Source organism: Opisthocomus hoazin, chromosome 4, assembly GCF_030867145.1.
Source record: "Opisthocomus hoazin isolate bOpiHoa1 chromosome 4, bOpiHoa1.hap1, whole genome shotgun sequence".
In the NCBI taxonomy this organism is placed as follows: Eukaryota; Metazoa; Chordata; class Aves; order Opisthocomiformes; family Opisthocomidae; genus Opisthocomus; species Opisthocomus hoazin.
In genome coordinates this window covers 4,912,842-4,931,642 of record NC_134417.1, presented here as the reverse complement: position 1 = coordinate 4,931,642, position 18,801 = coordinate 4,912,842, and the positions used below count along the sequence as shown (strand labels likewise).

At 49.9% G+C, this 18,801-nt stretch overlaps 3 protein-coding genes across 7 annotated transcripts in view; 1 reads left to right on the top strand and 2 right to left on the bottom strand.

Moving 5' to 3' along the window:
- The window catches only part of CEP63 (centrosomal protein 63), a 42,090-nt gene extending 41,854 nt beyond the window's left edge, over positions 1–236 (bottom strand). The window contains exon 1 of the mRNA XM_075417692.1: positions 3–236. The gene's annotated coding sequence lies outside the window, so the exon portion shown is untranslated. The remainder of the gene's footprint in view (positions 1–2) is intronic.
- Positions 237–530: 294 nt separating this feature from the next.
- On the top strand, positions 531–3,035 carry TMEM41A (transmembrane protein 41A). 2 transcript variants are annotated; one of them, XM_075417695.1, is made up of 5 exons: positions 531–657; positions 756–909; positions 1,118–1,279; positions 2,118–2,256; positions 2,591–3,035. In XM_075417695.1, the coding sequence occupies exons 1-5, from the start codon at positions 560–562 to the stop codon at positions 2,806–2,808; spliced, it is 771 nt and encodes a 256-aa protein (XP_075273810.1). In that variant the 5' UTR covers positions 531–559; the 3' UTR covers positions 2,809–3,035. The 2 variants fall into 2 exon arrangements, with proteins under 2 accessions (XP_075273810.1, XP_075273811.1); XM_075417696.1 differs by lacking the exon at positions 2,118–2,256 and having other exon boundaries at positions 2,591–2,808.
- Positions 3,036–7,349: 4,314 nt separating this feature from the next.
- MAP3K13 (mitogen-activated protein kinase kinase kinase 13) overlaps positions 7,350–18,801 on the bottom strand; it is a 79,798-nt gene continuing 68,346 nt past the window's right edge. For all 4 annotated transcript variants that reach the window (XM_075417687.1, XM_075417688.1, XM_075417689.1 and 1 more), the window contains 7 exons: positions 17,789–17,898; positions 16,474–16,590; positions 15,823–15,960; positions 14,050–14,797; positions 11,828–11,898; positions 9,048–9,345; positions 7,350–8,371 (listed from right to left, as the gene is read on the bottom strand). In XM_075417687.1, the coding sequence (XP_075273802.1) occupies positions 8,270–8,371; positions 9,048–9,345; positions 11,828–11,898; positions 14,050–14,797; positions 15,823–15,960; positions 16,474–16,590; positions 17,789–17,898 (1,584 nt within the window). In that variant the 3' untranslated portion in view covers positions 7,350–8,269. The remainder of the gene's footprint in view (positions 8,372–9,047; positions 9,346–11,827; positions 11,899–14,049; positions 14,798–15,822; positions 15,961–16,473; positions 16,591–17,788; positions 17,899–18,801) is intronic.

The following is an 18,801-nucleotide window of genomic DNA, read 5'->3' as shown; positions in this document are numbered from 1 at the left end:
ACCTAAAGCTCCTCGGCGCCTTCTGCGGAGGCGGAGCCGCAGCGCGGCCATCTTGCCAGCGCGGAGGTTTATAAACGAGCCGGGAGAAGTGATAAAAACCCGCTGGCGCTGCGTGCTCCTGAGGCGCGTTCCCGCGGCGGGGCCGGCGCTGCGCTGAGGGGAGCGGGGGCGCCGCGCTGAGGGGAGGGGCGCGCTGAGGGGAGCGGGGGCACCGCGCTGAGGGGAGGGGCGCGCTGAGGGGAGCGGAGGGGCGCGCCGAGGGGAGCGGGGGCGCCGCGCTGAGGGGAGGGGCGCGCTGAAGGGAGGGGCCGCGGCGCGCTGAGGGGAGCGGGGGCACCGCGCTGAGGGGAGGGGCGCGCTGAGGGGAGGGGCGCGCCGAGGGGAGCGGGGGCGCCGCGCTGAGGGGAGGGGCGCGCTGAGGGGAGGGGCCGCGGCGCGCTGAGGGGAGCGGGGGCACCGCGCTGAGGGGAGGGGCGCGCTGAGGGGAGGGGCCGCGCCCCGCCCCGCGCCTGCGCGTCCGGTCGCGGTGCGGGAGCGGGCCGGCGGGCCCGGCCGCGGGATGTGGCGGCAGCCGGCGGGGCTGCTGCTTGTCTTCGCGGCCGCCACGGCCGGGCTCTGGCTGCTGTCGGCCCGGCTGAGCGCGGGGCAGGCGCGCAGGTGGGTGCGGGGGAGCGGGCAGGCAGGCGGGCGGGGGGCGAGGCGGGCCGGTTCTCCGGGTCTCCCCACGTTCTCCCTCCCTCCCCGCCCCCCCGCAGGCCGCTGCGGTTCCCGTCGGACCTGGAGGAGCTGCGGGAGCTGGCCGAGGCGCTGCGGGACTACGAGCGGCAGCACCGGGGCGCGGCGCTGGCCCTCTTCTGCGCCGCCTACCTCTACAAGCAGAGCTTCGCCATCCCCGGCTCCAGCCTCCTGGTACGGCAGGGCCGGGCCGGGGCGGGCGGGAGGTGGGGAGAACCCTGCAGCCCCCGGGCCCGGCGCGGCCCGCTGGGGCAAGGCGGGTGCGGGCCTGGGTGAGTCACGGCTCTGCGACCCGGGCCGAGGGGACGCGCGCGTTGTGTGTGTCCGTCTGTCCGTCTGCCCGCCGTCCCCCGGGCTCTGACTCGGCCACGTGCCCCGGCAGAACGTGCTGGCCGGAGCGCTCTTCGGGCCGTGGACCGGGCTGGCGCTGTGCTCGGCCCTGGCGTCCGTGGGAGCGACCTGCTGCTACTTGCTCTCCGGAGCCTTCGGCAAGCGCTTCGTCATCTACTGCTTCCCCGACAAGGTGGCTCTGCTGCAAAGAAAGGTGAGAACAGGTCCAGAATGTCCCCTGGGTGAGGCTGCCTCTTGGGTTGACTTAGTGGAAAAATGAACGCATGCAGGGGATGCATCAGGCCATAGGATGGTTTGGGTTGGAAGGGATCTTACAGATCAGCTCGTTCCACGCCCCCTGCCATGGGCCAGGACACCTTCCACCAGACCAGGTTGCTCAAAGCCCCGTCCAACCTGGCCTTGGACACTGCCAGGGAGGGGGCAGCCACAGCTCCTCTAGGTAACTGTTCCAGTGCCTCACCACCCTCGTAGGAAAGAATTTCTCCCTTATATCTAATCTAAATCTCCCCTCTTTTAATTTAAAGCCACATTAAGGGCCTCCTTTGACACAATGTAGGAGCAGACTGCTCTCTCGGGAGCGAGCGTGTTTGCAAAGGGGGTGTATGGAAAATCCCAGACCCCAAGAAAAATCAGAAGTAGGGTAATGGATTGATTGGGAAGCCCCTGTGCTCCAGAACTGGAAATCCCAGACCCCAAGGAAAATCAGAAGTAGGGTAATGGATTGATTGGGAAGCCGCTGTGCTCCAGAACTGCCTCCACCCATGCTGTGCTGCGTTGTACAGCTGGAGGTGCTTCTGGCAGTGACCTCCCGAGTGCTCGTTCAGGTTAGATCCCATTTTCACCGTTTGCGTGGAAGGGACTGGCTCACCATGAGGTACCCATACACCTGAAGTTGCTGCGTTTCGTCAGTCCAGAACTGATGAATGTTGCGGCATGTTAGAAGAAAGCTTACATTCACTTCAGTGTTGTCGACATTCAGGTGTTACCGCTATCTAAAGAGTGGAAATAATTTGGAACATTTCTCTTGGCAGGTAGAAGAGAACAGGAGCTGCCTATTTTTCTTCTTGTTGTTCCTGAGGCTGTTCCCTATGACACCAAACTGGTTTCTCAATCTCTCAGCTCCCATTTTAAACATCCCTGTGTCCCAGTTCTTCTTCTCCGTTCTCATCGGTAAGGCCTGGGGAGACTGTCGGAGGGGGCAGTGTGACATTGCCTCTCCTCATCACCAAGCCTTGGGTAGTACGCTGAGCTGGGGAAGGCGGAGCGGCAGGGTCGTAGCTGTGACTCTGCCCCATTCAACTGTTTGCCTTTGTGCTGTCCTTGGAGGTCTCAGAGCATTTTGCAAATCTGTGCACATCACCGATGCAGCAAAGTTCTGAATCACACCTCGTTCTTTCCATTATGAACACAGACCCCTGTGTCTGGCCTTGGGCAAGCGCATATTTAAGACAGTTTTACCTGGAGGAGGATGCTCACAGGCTTTCTTCTGCTCTGATTCTTTCAGGTCTTACACCATATAATTTCATCTGTGTGCAGACAGGAGCCATTCTGTCACAAATCACCTCTTTGGATGCCATTTTCTCCTGGGACACTCTGCTCAAACTGCTTGCCATGGCCGTGGCAGCACTGATACCAGGGACCCTCATCAAGAAGTACAGCAAGAAGCACTTGAAGCTTGAAGACGAGCATGCTCTGTTACTTAATGGCAAAAAGAGCTTGTGATGGCTTGGGTGCCCCAGATGTTGGGGGACTGCCTCGCAAAAGCTGCAGGTCTCCATTCCTGTGGGTTATGTTCTGCATGCTCTGTCCCACCGTGGACCATGGACAGCTGCGGTTTTTAATTATTCTTCTCGTCTAAGAGGAGGTGTAAGGGTTTTATTTTTAATGAATGTTTAACTGTGCATGTATCTGCACGGAGAGCACTATACAGGGGCTTTGTGAACTCTTCAGCTAATTTGCCTGTTTCCTTTAAATCAGCCTGCATCTCCAGTGTGCCTGAGGGTGTTGCCCGCCCACTGCAAATGTATTAGTGACAGAGGAAAAACATCAGGGGTACTGAGTATTGGCATCCCACAAGGGAGGCAAATCAGAACCCCTTAGTCCCTCCCAGCTCTTGAACACAGGGGCCAAGCAGCACAGGCCCTGCGGTCTCCCTGCCAGCCCCAGTGACAGGCTCCCCCTGGGCTCCCACACGTCCCATCAGTCCAGCTGAGTGAGCCCAGCTGGTCTCGGTGGTGGGGCTGATATGGCAGCAGGCAGGCTGGTTTTCTGCCCTGCCTCATCCTTGGCACCCAGGAGTCCACAGCACACGGGGCTGTGCTAGGTTGCAACAGCAGAAGCTTTGGCTGTTTTTCACCACCCCAGTAGCAGCATTTCCCAGTTCTAGGCAGGCCTTACTGCCTCCTTCCCCTGCCCTCTCCAGCCCCATCCTTATTTAGCATTTTTGGCCTAAAATGACAAACTGTGCACTTCTGTGCTGTGAGGTGCAGTAGTACAAGTACTGAGTTGAGAAAAAATTAATGACATTTCAGGGTCCCTGCACCTCCTGTAGGAGAGCTTTCACAGATGTAAAGACACTTCCTCTGTCATTCAGATGTTAGGGAAACACACCCTGCAGCAAAATCGTTCAGGACTGAGGCGGTGTGAGCTGCCTGTATGTATCACTCACATGTCAGAACACACAAGACTGCTTCTGAGGTCTGTCAGTGGCTGCTACTCCCCACAAAGACTAAAGGGGAAGGAAAAAAAAAAAGTATGTGCCTGGCTGGCAGTGATTTGTTCTTGAGAAGCACCTCTAAACCTACACATTTGCTCACGTATAATTAGGTTTCCAAATAAGCAGGTAGGCTCTGTCCCAGTTGCTGGAAAATAGTAGCCCCCAAGGACGATACGATGCTCCTGAGTTTTTGATATTTGCACCTCCTTGCTCTACTCTCCGTGAATTTGCCCTCCACTCAGAGGATAAAGTAAACTTTCTGGCATGGAAGGGGGTGGATGGCAGACCCCGGAGCACTTCGGAAGCTGATGCAGTGAATGCTTCACCCCTTTTGGCTCCTCCCCCACCAGCAGGGTTGGAACGGAGTGGGACAGCAAGGTTCCCAGGATGAGAAGTCACAGGTGCAGGTTCAACCCCCCCCAGCTCACACTGCAAAAATCACTCATTTGTCAGGAGCAAAGGCCAATGCTCAGGCACACCTGGGTGCTCAGTAGGCTACCTGTGTCCTACCAAGCTCCTGCCCTGCTACTTGGAGCTCCCACTAGTTCCAGTTCAGCTGTGTTCAGACACAGTTAACAACAAGCTGCTCGCTAACATCGTGTTAGTTACGAAAAGATTCATGACACAATCCCGAAGTACACGAGAAACCATTCCCAGATCACCAGACCAGCCTGAGAAGCATTGAAGTACACTGGCTTTTTATTCCATGCATTGTTTGCTTTGATAGTCATTCTTGTTTCCATCACTGTACACTGTTCAATACAAAAAAAGAAAATCAAGTTTGTATCAGGAATCCGCAGAGCAGGGAGGAGAGAGATGAACACTACTGGACAGGGCCAAGATGAAATGGTTACTTAACACAACAGTGGGGAAGGCAACATTCAGCTCTGGGAGAAAATCTAGGCTAGTGCTCAGGAGCTGTCGGCAGCCACGAGGACTGGATCAGGGTAGCTGGGATGCTGAAGAGGGGGACCCACGGTTTACTGCTGTCCTGCAAGGGCGGTGTGACTGCGAGGAGGAAGCAGGCCGATGTATGCCTCTCGGCCCCACACCCTGCTAGGAGAGACCATGCGAGGCACCGCAGCAGAGGCGCCCACACAGCAACGCGGAGATCACGACTGTGTGCTGTCCTGGGCTGGTTTTGGGAAGGAAAATGCCCGTGTAACCCCCTACAGAATCGACAGCAACCATCCCAGGGACACGGGGGGCTGCTGAGCCACCCCTGCCCGCACACGGCCGAGGGGACGAGCTGTGTGCGCGAGGGGAGGCTGGGATCCCACCTCCACGGGCACAGGCTTACGCATTTAGGCAAGGGGGGCAGCCCTGGTGGCAGTCCCAGAGGGACGCTGCATAGTAGGCAGCAGTTACGAAGGAGCGACACTGGACCGTAACATTGCGATGACCCAGGCGTGTAAAGAAACCAGAGCTAAGTGTGGCAGCAGACAACCCGAAGGGCTCAGCTCTGCTTTTCCAGGCTGCAGAATGAGCCAGCGTGTCCCCGGGCAAGGACGGGGAGGAATCAGCACGCGCCCGCGACAGCTGGCCCAGGAGTGTCCCAAAATCCCACACGTCAGAACTTCTACGCATCTCTGCAAGCCCAGAGGAGCTTCATCTCATGGTGGAGGAGCTCTAAGCAGAGACCAAAACCTCTCTGGGATTTTTTGCCACGGGCTGGGCTGACCCGGTGCTGCCCGCAGGCAGTGAGCAGCCCTGCCTGTGGGAGCTGAGGAAGCCTGCCGGATCGGAGCGGCAAGAGCCTCGCCAGGGGCCTGAGGCCTGGCACGCTCTGCTGTGGGGGACCTTGGATGGTAGTTCTCAACATCTCTTTACACAATAGTTTGGTCTTCCTCTCTGTGTGCATATGTCACGTGCACACAGTTCTCCACTGCTAAATTCCTGCACCCCGGCCTCCAGCCTCCTGAGTAACCATCTGCACCGCCTCTTCCACACCAAAACCCCTCTCACGCCACGACAGCAAAGCTGTCTCTGGCCCGGCCACCTGCTCCTGCCACTGGCTGAGAGACGGAACATCGGCAAGGAGAAGTGAGGAGTGGGAAGAGAGAGGAAACAAGAAACAACCCAGGAAAGAGCTTCACTCCCTGTGGCATTCTGCCTCCACCCAGAGCCGAGTATTGCTGCTGCAGGCAGGGGTGCGCCAGTCGCTCCCTCTCCTCTCCAGCAGCCTGTTTGGTCCTGCATGGGTGATCCACCACCTGGATCCGCTGCTGGCCATCCCTGATCTCATACCTGATGCCCGGAGCAACTGCCCTCCTCTCTGCTCATCCTTTTGGATGCTCTTGCCAGGGGATCCTGTGACGGTTATTCACTTTGTGACCAATTCAAAAGCCACTTGCTCCCTGATCACCATTCCTCACCAGCTCAGGGGCTGCCATCTCTGCTGGCAACACGAGCAAACTGCAGCATCGACCACGAGGAGTATCACAGGGCCCACAGGGCTGACTGCATCCACCCCCCTGGGACCAGCCTTGACGGGTTCTCTGCCCCGCTATGACAGCAGCCTTGGAAATCACGAGAGACAGCAACTACTGACAGCCACTGAGACCAGCTCTGCTCCCACCTCCCCCAGCGACCAGGGAGAAGGTAACATCACACAAACAGATTACAATTGTGCTAGCGGTGAAGCCAACCTTCTGATCTACAGAAATTATAATAAATAATAAAATAACATCATAACTTAAGATCTGTGTGTAGTCCAGCTACAAAAATTTAAAAATATGGGATAATTTAACTCATACAATACTGCTCTCTGTATAAGTAAGACATTTTCCTTCATTTTGCCATGAGGCCATAAATTACCACAGTTAAATTCAAACCAATATTTTAACATAAAATGTAAACAAACAAAGCAACAGAAGTACCTGTCCATGGTCCGTTCCCGCCGTTCGTCTCCGGCGGTGCAGCCGTGCACCACGCGCGTGGCACGGCCGCGCCAGCCAGCACGCTGGGAAGGGCAGGGGGAAAGGTCTTGTAGGGGGACATCAACTAAGGAAGGGGGGAAGGGGGAACGAGCTCTATCGTTTTGTTCTCTTTAAGTATTGATTTAGAAGAGTAGTGTTTGAAGGGAAGGCACTATGAGTTCTAACAGAAAACAAATTTTTCTCATCTGCCAATGCCTTGGCCTGTCACATACCAGTACTATCCTCACTTTCACCTGCAGAGTTTCAGCTTGAAGGAGAAACAGAGGCCTCGGGGGACACCCGAGACACAGCTGTGCCACAGCCACCATCAAGATTCCCTGTGCAACCTGTTTTGCACAAAGCCTGACAGGAAAGGCAGGCAGCTGTTAATGCTTTCGAGAATGTACAGTGAATAAGGAGACAGAGCAGGGCTGATGCTCTTATCTAAGCCAGTGATTCCCAGTCTTCCCCCTCAACACACAGCTCTCTGCTGGTTATCGATGCTGCTGTAGGTGAGAGACTGCTTCTCCAAGTCCAGTACAGGTATCTCCAGTTTCCTCCCCAGAAGAGTGCTCAGGCTCTGCAGAATGTGCTGTCCACGGTTTGCAAGTTCTTGCTTTTCCAACACTGATTTGATTGATTTCTTTGACTGACTGAAACAGACAGGAGGTAAGAGGAGGAAGTAAACTGGGAAATGGCACACTGCATCTGAAAGAGGTTTCCCTGCTCAACTGGAGATCGACACTGCCAGAGTGAAGCAAGGACGATGTTAAGAAGTGCTCTTATACCAATTCTCGAGAGGACGAGGTTAGAATACATTTGCAGGATCTCACAACAAAATGCTGATTAAAAAAAGAAACTAAAAATCCTTAAAATAAAACCCACTATTACATTCCTGGGGATGTATCGACTCAGAAGACCCTGGACGTTAGCACCTCGGTACCAATTTTCTCCAGGAACATGTCCACCTTCTGATTAAAAATGACCCAGCTGGTTATACTGAATACGCTTTGTTCACAGGTTACCCTATAGTAAGGTCTTTTTACGCTTCCTCATTCGATAAGACTGAGTGGTTTTGTTTTCTTGATCTGTTCTCCAAGCTTCAGGGCCACAAGGCCTGGTCCCCTGTGAAAGCAGCAAGAGAATCCCCCTGCGTTTGTACACAAAGCTGTCCAGGCAGGACTCCCAGGATGTTTCTCTGTAATGTGCTTGCTTTCTGAACTTTTTTTTTTTTTTTGCAACAAGTCTGTGTGTCTATAAATACAATCCACTCTTTACAGTAAAAAGTGTTAAAATGTCAAAAAAATAAATATCCATGTTACAGTAACTAGATTATTCAATAAAATACATCCCTGCCATTCTTGATTGAAATGCTCAAAGAGAATTAATTTCATTTGGACATTTTCCAGAGATTCGGGTTATTGCAAATCACTCCTGGGGTGGGAAGGAGAAGCATCTTCTCTTCCTGGAAAGTGTGATGAAGGGGAATGAAGTGGAATCTCAGGGAAATCAAAATGCCAGTATCAGGAAGCTTTGGGAGAGATCCGTATTACCAAGTAGCAGAGCTGCAGGGCTTATTGTTCCTGACCGTGGCATCAGAACACTCCCCTTCAGAAGAGTCACAGTCTGATTCTCCAAACTGTGCCGGGTTCTGCAAAGCAGAAGGAAAGAGGAAGACTTGAGCAACATTCCTGCGCCGCAGATCAAGCACACCATCCCAATCTGTAACAGCAGGCAGGCAAAGGTCACCGCCGGCAGAGAGGCAGAGATTGCCCGCACACAGGAGATACCAACAACACACAAGCACCCTACCGAAGGTCACCTGTCCGCCCTCAGCGAGGGGACAGCAGAAAAATACCAGGTCAGAGCACCACCGAACACAGATGGAGTTATGAGAAGAAGGTGCAGCAGGCTTTGCCCTACCCCTCTCAAATGCTTGAAAGACAGTAAAAGGAAGTAAATTATTCTAGCTTCGTCAGCAAGGCTGCCAATGGATACGTTCGAGGAAGTTTACATCCCTTCTGTTTCATTATCTACTTTATGTGCTTTTTTTAATCCCACTTAATGCAACTGCAAATCCAACGGCTTCCCAATATCACACTCATCTTGACCAGCAAATTATGTTCAGCTTTGTGCTACTTTCCCCCATCTACTCGTCTGGCCAAGTATGAGAAAGACTGGGTATTTAAGCAGTTGCATTGCTGTAGCACATCTACCACAACATTTCCTAGGCAGCCATCCAACTTTCTGGCCCTTGGATTCCTCTCAGAACATTTTTTTTTTTTAATCAATCAAAAGAAGAGGGGATTGCTGAACTTGCAACTCACCTCACAGCTGGGTTCATCCGCACAAAGTTTGCCCAGAGACATCTGAGTCTTGACTCTCCGCACAGCACACTCTTTGTCTGAAAGCCCGTCAGACTGCGTGGAGATTTCAATGGGGATCTCTGGAGTCTGGGACAACATGTCCTCCAGCTTCTCAGCCACCTCATCTTCCAGCTTGGTGGCCAGCTCATCTGGGCTGTTCGAATGATCGCTTGTGTTCCCCTCCTCTCCATCTGACACGGAGAAGTTCTCTGAGCTGAAGGTTGAGTAGGACTGGCAGCTACTGATGCAGCGGTGAGGTCTGCAAAGCAGGAGAGTAGTTCAGCTTGTATCACAATGCCTCCGATTGCAGAGAAAAAGCAATTTTCTGGGTGCTGTGTTTGGCCACCCGTCTACAACTGGCCCTGACAGACCCCACTCCCGGTGCCCACTCAGCCCCGGGTGAGCCCGTCCCCAGGATCCCGCTGCCAGCTAGCAAAGTGACAGCTCCCGAGTGGACAGGTTTCCGCGCACGCTGTCACTGCGCACAGTAAGCGTGAGCTGGTGAGCGAGTGCAGCGTTACAGTTCGAGCACAAGGAGATGTTTGACGTGCAGCCAGGGTGCAAGGCAGCGTTCTTTTGAGACACACACCACAACAAAAACCATCACAACATTATTAGTGCAGTGAATGCAGAGTGGCTGCGACATCCTTGCACGGGCTCCCCTGGCAAACCTCTCATCTTCCTTTCTGAAGCATGCAATGCAGAGCAGGTTTCCACACCTGTACTTTTAACTGGCATCTTCAGCACAACAAGAATAGGGTTTGCTCACCGTAACAGGCAGCCCAGGCTGCTCAGTCCTGTTCTCCCTAGCAGATACCGCTCAGGCACAGTGCACTCAATACTGCCTGGCTGCTTCTCGGCACTGGGCTAAGGGCTTGATCCTTCCAAAAATGTCTTTGAGCAAAACAGGTCCTATCCCTAGAAAAGGCTTTACATCAGTTCTCCAAGAGCCTCTTCCCACCCTAAGAACACATCTCCAGCTGAGTCATAACTGATCTGCAAGGCTGGCAGCAAGAGCTCTGCGAAGTGTTGGGCTGCCTTTCACACCTTGGAGCTATGGACATCTACCACCTTTCAAATGATTTAGTTCAGGATCTGCATCTTTAAATTCATCTGTTCTTATTTGGTCTTGTCTGCTACATATTCATATTAGCTGATCTGCCTCGGAGCATATTTTTCTTTAACAGTCCTTTTTGCTAAAAACAGGACTCAAGCTAATTGAACTGGGAATATCTGCATCACCTGGCAGTGATCGCAGCAGCCAGGCTGAAATGTAGGTATGTGCACTCAAAAAATAAGCTCACAGTTACTTGAACGTGGAAATTGCCTCATGCCAGGATTCAACAGGAATGGTACAAAACATCAGTTGACTGAACATGCCAGGAGACCCACAACAGGTCATCACACTGAATTCAGGAAAAGCAATTTGTCTTCCAAGTCGGTAAATCACAGAAGCAGCAACAATCACACAAGAACCGTATGAGTCAGAAAACTCATCTAGCCCCGCATTCCGTCTCCAGCCCTAGGCAGGAAGAAATAATCTCAGAAAAGCAGGAGAACAGGGTGTGCAGACAGAGCCTGCTTTCTCCTGGCACATCAGGAGATATACCTGGTTTGTACCATTCAGCAAATGAGACTTCGGAGCCGAGGATCAAACCTGGATGACAGTGCTGAACATCCTACTCCATAAATTGAACACTTATGACTTGTTTATGTTTTGATTTCCAGAGCATAGCTTCACAATGAGCTCCACATCTGAACGTGTTTTGGATGGAAAAAGCACTTCCTTTTGTTCATTTTAAAGCCCCTGTTTGCTTCACTAGGTGTCCCTAACATGACTGTGAGGAATCATTCCTTGTCTATTTTCTCCACATAAATTACAATTTCATGCACCTCCAGCATCGCCTTTTCTCCTGCTAGACAAACATTTCTCATGGATTTAATCTCTTCTTCTACACAAACCATCTCTAACCATTCTTGTCACACTTCTTAGTACCTTTTCAAATTTTACCATCGTCTTCGAGCTGAGGCAATGAAGGTGGCATTTAGGATTCAAGCTGCAGGTGTGCCATGGGTGTATACAACAGCAGACAAGCTTTTATTTTCTTCTCTGCTCCTTTCCTAACAACCCTTAACCTATCTGCCCACTGGATCACTTCTGCACTTCAAGCAGCTGCTTTTGTAAAGCCACAGCACCAATTCCGTGATCTCTTTCCTGAGCACAGGACTGTAAAGCCCGCTATTACAGAGGCTTAGGCAGGAACGCCCCCTTCAAGTCTTATTTTACAGGCGACACCATCAAATTTGATCTGCCAGGTTGTCACCTAGCTCTTCAATCCTATCTGAATTCAACTACGAAGATGCTGGAGTCAGCCCCACTGCAGCAACAGCTGATAAACAACATGTGAAAGAGTCCACAAAGGGTCCCAACATCCAGCAAGTCTGATCCTGGTGAAACAGATGCAGCAGCTTATTTTCATACGCTGAATATCAAGTGTGATCAAGTTGTGCTACTAACAGCCTGCAGCAGAAAAGCTGCGCTGGAGATGACATCCCAGAACAGGCTGAAAACAGTGAGTGAACATGAAGGATGAACTGTGGCTGGAAGCAACGCACTGAATGCGATTCTGTTCTTCTGCCAGGACCTTCCACAGTTTCAATGCTGGTGCACAGCCGCTTTCACAGTTCTCCTCCTGAGTTTTGTCCCACCAAAGAGAGATTAGAGTGAATTCACCTTTTACCTTTGTCTACGAGGAAACTCCACTTCACTGTCTACTTCGCCCTCTTCCTCTTCTGAAGAGTCATCACCGCTCTGGCAGAAAACAAGGACAAGAATGATATCGCATTTGTGAAAGAACAAACACGCAACTACACGGTTGCCCCTTGGTCCTCCAGGACAAAGTCACTGTGTCAATGGGCTGCAGCAATCCAGGCAAGAAAATAACCTGCGTATTAGCGAAAACTGACTCAGACATCTTCTTACCAGGACATTTTTTCAGGCAGTCTTAATGCTGCTACTTCTGAATTTGGAGTGATTGACTTTCAAGTACGCTGGAGTACTTTACCAGGCACTGAGTACATAATGTTCCGGATTTTTACAGAAACAAATCAAGTAATTAGTATCACGCTGAAATCCACTTAAATTTTTGAGCTGATCTGGCACTCCTGGCTTTACGACTTCAACCTTTTTCTACATGCACCCATCACAAAGCAGGATGGGGGATGACACAGCCTTTGCTGGTGGGTTTCACCACCTGGAAAACTTGAGGTTTGCTCCACTGTCTACTTCAGTGAGTACAGAACCTTTTATTCTCCTTTTCCCATCCAAATCTACACCCTGCACTCTGTTCTTTTTACAGCCTCCTCCTATCCTATCTAAACTGAAAACATCTGGTTCAGACTCTGCCTCTATCCCATCCCATCCCATCCCCTTGTAATCCTCCTCCTCCTCCCTTTGCTCTGGGCCCACACTCGTCTGGTACTTTTCCACCCAGGCCCAGTTTGCCTGCTCTTTGAACTCCACTTGGACTGGTTCCTACTTCTCTCACCACCTGGACGGAAGCAGGAAAAACGAAGAACAGCTTTATTTCTGTACAACTGTGCTGTAACATCTTTTTGACTCTTGCAAATGTTCACAAAATACATGAGAACTATGATTTTTGGTCAAGGGGGACAGTTTCTGGCAGGTACAGCAAAAGACCATGGCAAATGTCGAATTTCTGTTCCAAGGCACAGAAGTGCTACAGATTCTCAGTGAAACTGGTATGCGATATTTAACATCACCACAAGAATGCATTTGCCCCTTCCTTTGTTTTGAGAAAGGCTTGAAAACATTGAGACTGTTTTCAACAGCAAAAATTCAGTAGGCTAAGGTTCAGCTCAAACAAAAATGGGCTAAATTGCAAGTAACAGAGAACTAAACCCTATGAAAACCACATCTGACAAGCCTCATTATTAGCAGTACACTCTGATATGCCTACAGTACTTCTCAATGAAATTGACTTTAAAAGTATATCCAGATCACAAAGCAGAGTCCAGATAGGCATGATTTCTTCAAGGTAAAGTTGTACGCCTAACTCTACTGCTCTGCGCATGGAAAACACGGCTTTGCTACTGTCCTCTACCCAAACACCAGCCCATGTGACACACCTTCTTTTGGTGGAGAGGATGATAGAGAGAATTGTAAGAAATGTGAAACTGTAACAAAAAGGCCTTAATATTCTCTAGTTTTTAGTAGTCTTTAGTACTGTAACTTGTATTTCTGCATGCATAGTGATCTAACAATATAACTGTTACACTAATCCCTGTTTTCTCATTAAGGAATGTAGTAGAAGGACATGGGCACAAGCTATCACTTAGTCGTTAGACAAAATAATTAAGTGAAACAAAAGTGGTCTTGATTTTCAGCAAATAATTGGGATAATTGTGGGATAAAAGAGACTCCTAAATAACTCTACTCCAGACAGCTCAGCCTTGGGAGGGCAAATGCGCTAAGCTACAGAGATAAGGAGGCACCAAGAGAGCAACAAGACTGGAGCAAAACAACCTGAAGGACATGATATACGTGATGCTAGAACTGAGTTTGCGCAGAAACAAATGTCAATCAGTGAACAGCGTGATGAAGAGGATGGGCCTTCATCTTGGGACCCCCGAAGACCACCCAAAGATACTAACAGACATGCGTGAAAGATATTTACATATGCTAATCAGTTCCTAGAAATATAATGAATAATTACCTGTGTGATTGTATTTAACCTGAAGCAACAGGGTGTCTGGCGCGCACGTTTGGAGGAGAAATCCCCCGTGTGCCCGGCGTCGCAATAAAGAATACCTGCTTAACAGTATACATTGTACTGTTAGGTTTTTCTTACCAGATCTTCGAATCAAGGAAAAGAGGAGAAAGAGGAGCAAGCTTTTGGGTGGGGTTTTTTTTTTTTTTCAAAGCACTATGGTTTGTCCTTACCTTTTGAAGAGGTCTTGCTTTGCAAGGTAGCATTGAGGAAGCCATGTGCTGGGGAGTGCCTAGTGCGGACCCTGACTTACAGTTGCTGAAGCCCTCTTCGTCCATCTTCTCAATGAACTGCGCATTTTCGTATAGGGAAACAGATGTTGGTGACTGAGAATGGCTCATCCCTGTTTCAGCAGCAGATGACATCTGTACCTGACCACTGTCCTCGTCCCTGCACTGAAGACAGGAATTATATGGATCTGTTTTGCAACACTCCCAATGATCAGCTTTGCTTTCTTTGCTCTCCAGATTCCTTCGGCAATCTGCTTCCATGGCAGCGGAGATGAGATCGGGGCTGGAACCAGACATCCGCCTCTGCGCGTGGTTACTGAGAGGGCTCCGCAGCGCTGCTGCAGGGCCAAAGTACCTTAAGTTGTTTGCGCAGTTTGCAATATCTTGTCCGTGGGCATGAAGCCGTGAGTGATGGCCATGGGGATGGCTGTGGCCAGGTTGCTGTGGTAGGCCGGGATGATGAGAATGATTATGAGGTGGAGGTGGGGGTGCATCATCTTGCACTGGCTGGTTTTTCAAGATCCCTGCAAAATCATTGTAGCTGCCTTTGCTGTTCCCTCGGCGGTGACGTGGCTTACTGCGGTAGCGGCTTTTGCCACTCAGCGTTGACATTTTGGGACTTCCTGAGACTGGTGAGCCATTGGATGCTGCTTCTGTGCTGGGTATGCCCTCTGACTTCAGCAGATCTGGCCTGAGAGACAGTCAGCAGAAGTTACACATTAAACCACAAACTAAAAACATGACATCAGCTCAGAGCCAGGATGAAGAGGCAGCTGTAGCCACAAGCACACTCTGCTTTCCAAAATCTACAGGCTTCCCTCCCCTTCAGCTGTTTGACTTCTGCATTAGGTTTCCTTTGATCCTCTTCCCTCAATGTCCTTTCTGTTCAGCCCATCATGCGCTACACTCCTTTCTTGCTGCTTTTTCCAATATCTGCCACCTACTCTCCTTTTGCTGCACTGATTTTGATGCTCTGCTCCCAAAATAGCTCCCTCCTAAGACCTTGGTGTAGGGCGGGCAGGTCTCTTACTGTGTGCATATACAATGCTCAGCACAACAGGGTCCCAATCTGCTGACGGTTATCAGCCATGTTCATTTCAGAAGCACATGCTGATATTAATTCAGAAGTGATTATTCACTGTTAATCAGGACTCCCTAACTCCTGGAATCCCAGAAAAGGGAAGAATAAAATAGACAGCTCCTCTGGGGGGGGGGGGGGGGGGGGTGGGGTGGGGAAAGTCTCACTTTCTGAAAGTCATGCAGAAGAGAAATAGCTGAAAGGACAGCATGAGTTCCCAAATCTCTAATCCCAATTTAACTCCTCGGAAATTATCCCATCCTCCCTGAAGACTGGTTGATTTCCACAATCCCTCACTCTGCTTATTACCATTCAAGTCAAGGATGATCTAACTGCTCTTTGCTTGGACAGTTAGGAATTCAAGACACACATTAAATATCTCCTGTCGTCTGTGAAAAAATCATATGGACCAAACAGTTCCAGAGAGCTGCCCAGGTAGAAGAGATGGCAGGATTCATCCCTTTTACCTTAAGATAATTAAACAATTGTGGTTCTGAGGTTCAGACCCGGCCCAAGAGTGAACACCCTTTTGGCTTGTCCCTTGTTGTCACCAGACTCAAAGGGAAGTAAGCTCCCCGCCCATCTCAGCAGGGATGTACTGCTGGTTCCTGGCACAGAACTCGGTTGTTACTTCTTACCGTTTAGTCTGGCTGCCTGGTTTATGGGAGACCCCTTTCCTTTTCATCAGCTTCTCCACTGTATTGGGGTGGATTATCGGTCTGACCGGGTGGCGTTTGTAAGTTCCGGGGTATTTCTTTTCCACTGCTTGCTCCCTCCTGAAACATTGTGGAAGAAAAAAACCAAATGGATCAGTTCTCTCTCTACCCAGTTGTAGGTCCTGCTGGACAGAAACACAGCCCCACTGTGAGCACACTGCATGCCTGTTCCTCAGCTATGGCTGGGTGCAACACAACACGCTGTTCCGGGAAAGGACATGGTCTTTTTCTAAACTCTCTCTGCAGTGATCAGGCAGTTGGAACATGACCCTGGTGCACAGTCCAGAAACAGCCCTGCTTTTCTCTTTACAAAAGGGCCAAAGGATGGCAACACCGAACGGGAAAGGTGCCTTTCTCCGAGGCAGTAAACACTGGGTAAAGATGTGTGCACTGAGTGGTCTGCAGTAATCTGCTCTTCAGGAGCCTCTTTCTGCTTGCCAGCTCTTTCTTTACCCTGGAAGTTTGTCAGGGGACACTAAATTTACAAGTGTTTACAAATGAAGCACTGTTTTTCTTTCTCCTGTACACATATTGCCACATGCATGGCATGCCATTATGCCCAGAGATACATACTTTATGAGCTCCTTCTCACGGACCTCCAGCTGCAGCATAATAGCACTGAGCTCCATATATAAATTATTGGCTCGCTCCAGCTTCCTCTCATAGTGTTCGCGGATATCCAATGCATGTCTGAAAAACAGAAAAGTTGTTATTCCACAATCTGATGTCCATGGACCAAGAGAAGAGAATAAGGAAAAGTACAGGTGCTTTAGGAAAATGCCTTCTAAAAGTCAAATTTGCCAGCTGTATTGCCCTCAACCCCAGACAGAGCTAACAGTGAGTGATGATTAAAGGCTTAATATAGCAATGCATCGTGATATGATTTAGAAAGCACTTAACAGTCTTGAAAGAGTTTGGCTACATTTCTCACTAGAGAATCTGCAAATGCCTCACATGCATTCACAAGCCCTTTGGCCGAGCCCTGATCATCCTGTTTGCACAGAGAAAGGGATACATCAGCTTCTAAGGAAACAGGGACAGAAGTCATTGGTTTTTATTTAATAAAAAGTAATATGCCCCTACAGCTACAGTATAGTTGCAGGAGACATCTTTAACAACAGATGAAAAATACGACCATCAAAACTCCCTAGGGCTAGCGAACACTGATCAGCAACTACATCAAACGGGCTGGACAAGGTTTCCTTTGGTTTCTCAGGTTCGACATAGAAGTGCTACTTGGTGTCTGATGTTTCTCTGTCATAACTATATTTGCAAATTTGTATCACAGAAGATAACACTTTCTTAAATAAACATTCTGCTTTCATTTTTAAGTTGGTCTAATGTTCAAAACGAGTATCTGCAGGCTGATGATGTGTTCACTCCCATTAGCTGGGAGTGCGTTCACTTCTCTGGAAATAACTAATCCAAAGAAAGTAACAGGGCAGAGAAAGCTCACAGCAAACTGCAAGATGCGTTTTCCATGGAGATGGATGTAGCTGCTTCAGCGCTCTTATCACAAGCATAAAAACTCAGGCAGAAATATTCCCTGGTAAACACACAAGCCCCTCTTGCCCAGAGCAAACTGTTCAGACCGCCCAAGAGCAGGGACAGTTTCCGCTGTTTCTCTATAGTTCTCCCTCAGCCAAGCAGTGCCCAAGGCCTAGGGCATACGTGTGGGAACTTCAGTTTCTGGACTCACAAGGAATTGAGGCTGCCCAAATTTATGCCACCAGGAATGCTGAGTCCTGTTTTGGGGTCCTGAGTACAAGAGGAGCATGAAAACAGCCAGGGGCTGGAGCACATGCCCTGTGAAGAGAAGCTGAGGGAGCTGGGCTCATTTAGCTGGATGGGAAAAGTGAGCAGTAACTATCAAAGACTGTCAACAGACCTCAGCTCTTCTCTTCGACGACGAATCAATTCTTCATCTAGCCGGTGGATACAAGTTCCTTCGCTTTTAATTTTCTCAAAATGTTTCTTCACTTCTTCTCTCCACTCAGCCTAGGGAAGCAATTTACTTTCAGGTATTTACAAAGGATTGGGATCCCTGATTGCACCAAAGAAAAACTCTGGGGACAACATTGTTTGTGTCTGCAGAAAATTACAGGTTTGGGTTGAAAACGTGTTTCTATTAGATGAATTCTTTTGGGTAACAACGTTGCAGCATGTTCAGTTTCAGCATTTTCAAATGGTACTTCCAATTTTGTGTTCTGATTAGATCATTTAAAACATACAGGCATTTTCTAAAACACAGTCTTAAAAATACCTACAGCTCTTTTCATCCCAAGACAAGATTTTCTTCCCTATTGGCATTTAAAGTAAACAGAAAAGGAAACCTATACTGATGACAGAAGGAAACCTATACTGATGGCAGTGCTGAGTGTCACTAGGGTAATACTAACTCTATTTGCCCCCTGGAGCCCTGGTTCTTGCAGCTTTAATAAACGCACCCACCTCCTCCCATACAGCCCAGCACTGTACAGACCCTCTGTATTGAAGGCAAGGTTTCATTCTCACTCCTTGCTTGGGAGCAGACAATAGCTCACTGGGCAGGACTCGAAGGAATCTCTAAGAACACACTTCTAGACCTTCCCTGAAAGTCCCAGAGTCCCTTCACTGCTCTGTAACAGCTCTTTGGCCCACTGGCTGCCCTACTCATCTTCACTATAAATGCAGTGGTTCCCCTCCCAGCAGTCTCGTGCTCTCCCACACAACAGTACTGGGAGAACAGCTGGGAGCAGAACATCTAACGTCAGCAGCCTCAGGGAGAAATGAATGAGACAACGCTGAGTTTCTGACTAAAATCGGCAGATGTCTCAGTTTGTGAAAGCCTGGGTCAAAGATTTTAAAATACCCATCAGTTTGCTTCTCCCCAGGAATCAAACTGAAATCATGGATCCAGAC

What these genes read in the sequence shown, in the direction of transcription:
- TMEM41A (XM_075417695.1), top strand. Translation starts at nt 560, where the DNA reads ATGTGGCGGCAGCCGGCGGGGCTGCTGCTTGTCTTCGCGGCCGCCACG. An exon ending in AGCGCGGGGCAGGCGCGCAG is followed by an intron (nt 658 to 755) that starts GTGGGTGCGGGG and finishes GCCCCCCCGCAG; the next exon opens with GCCGCTGCGGTTCCCGTCGG. An exon ending in TCCCCGGCTCCAGCCTCCTG is followed by an intron (nt 910 to 1,117) that starts GTACGGCAGGGC and finishes GTGCCCCGGCAG; the next exon opens with AACGTGCTGGCCGGAGCGCT.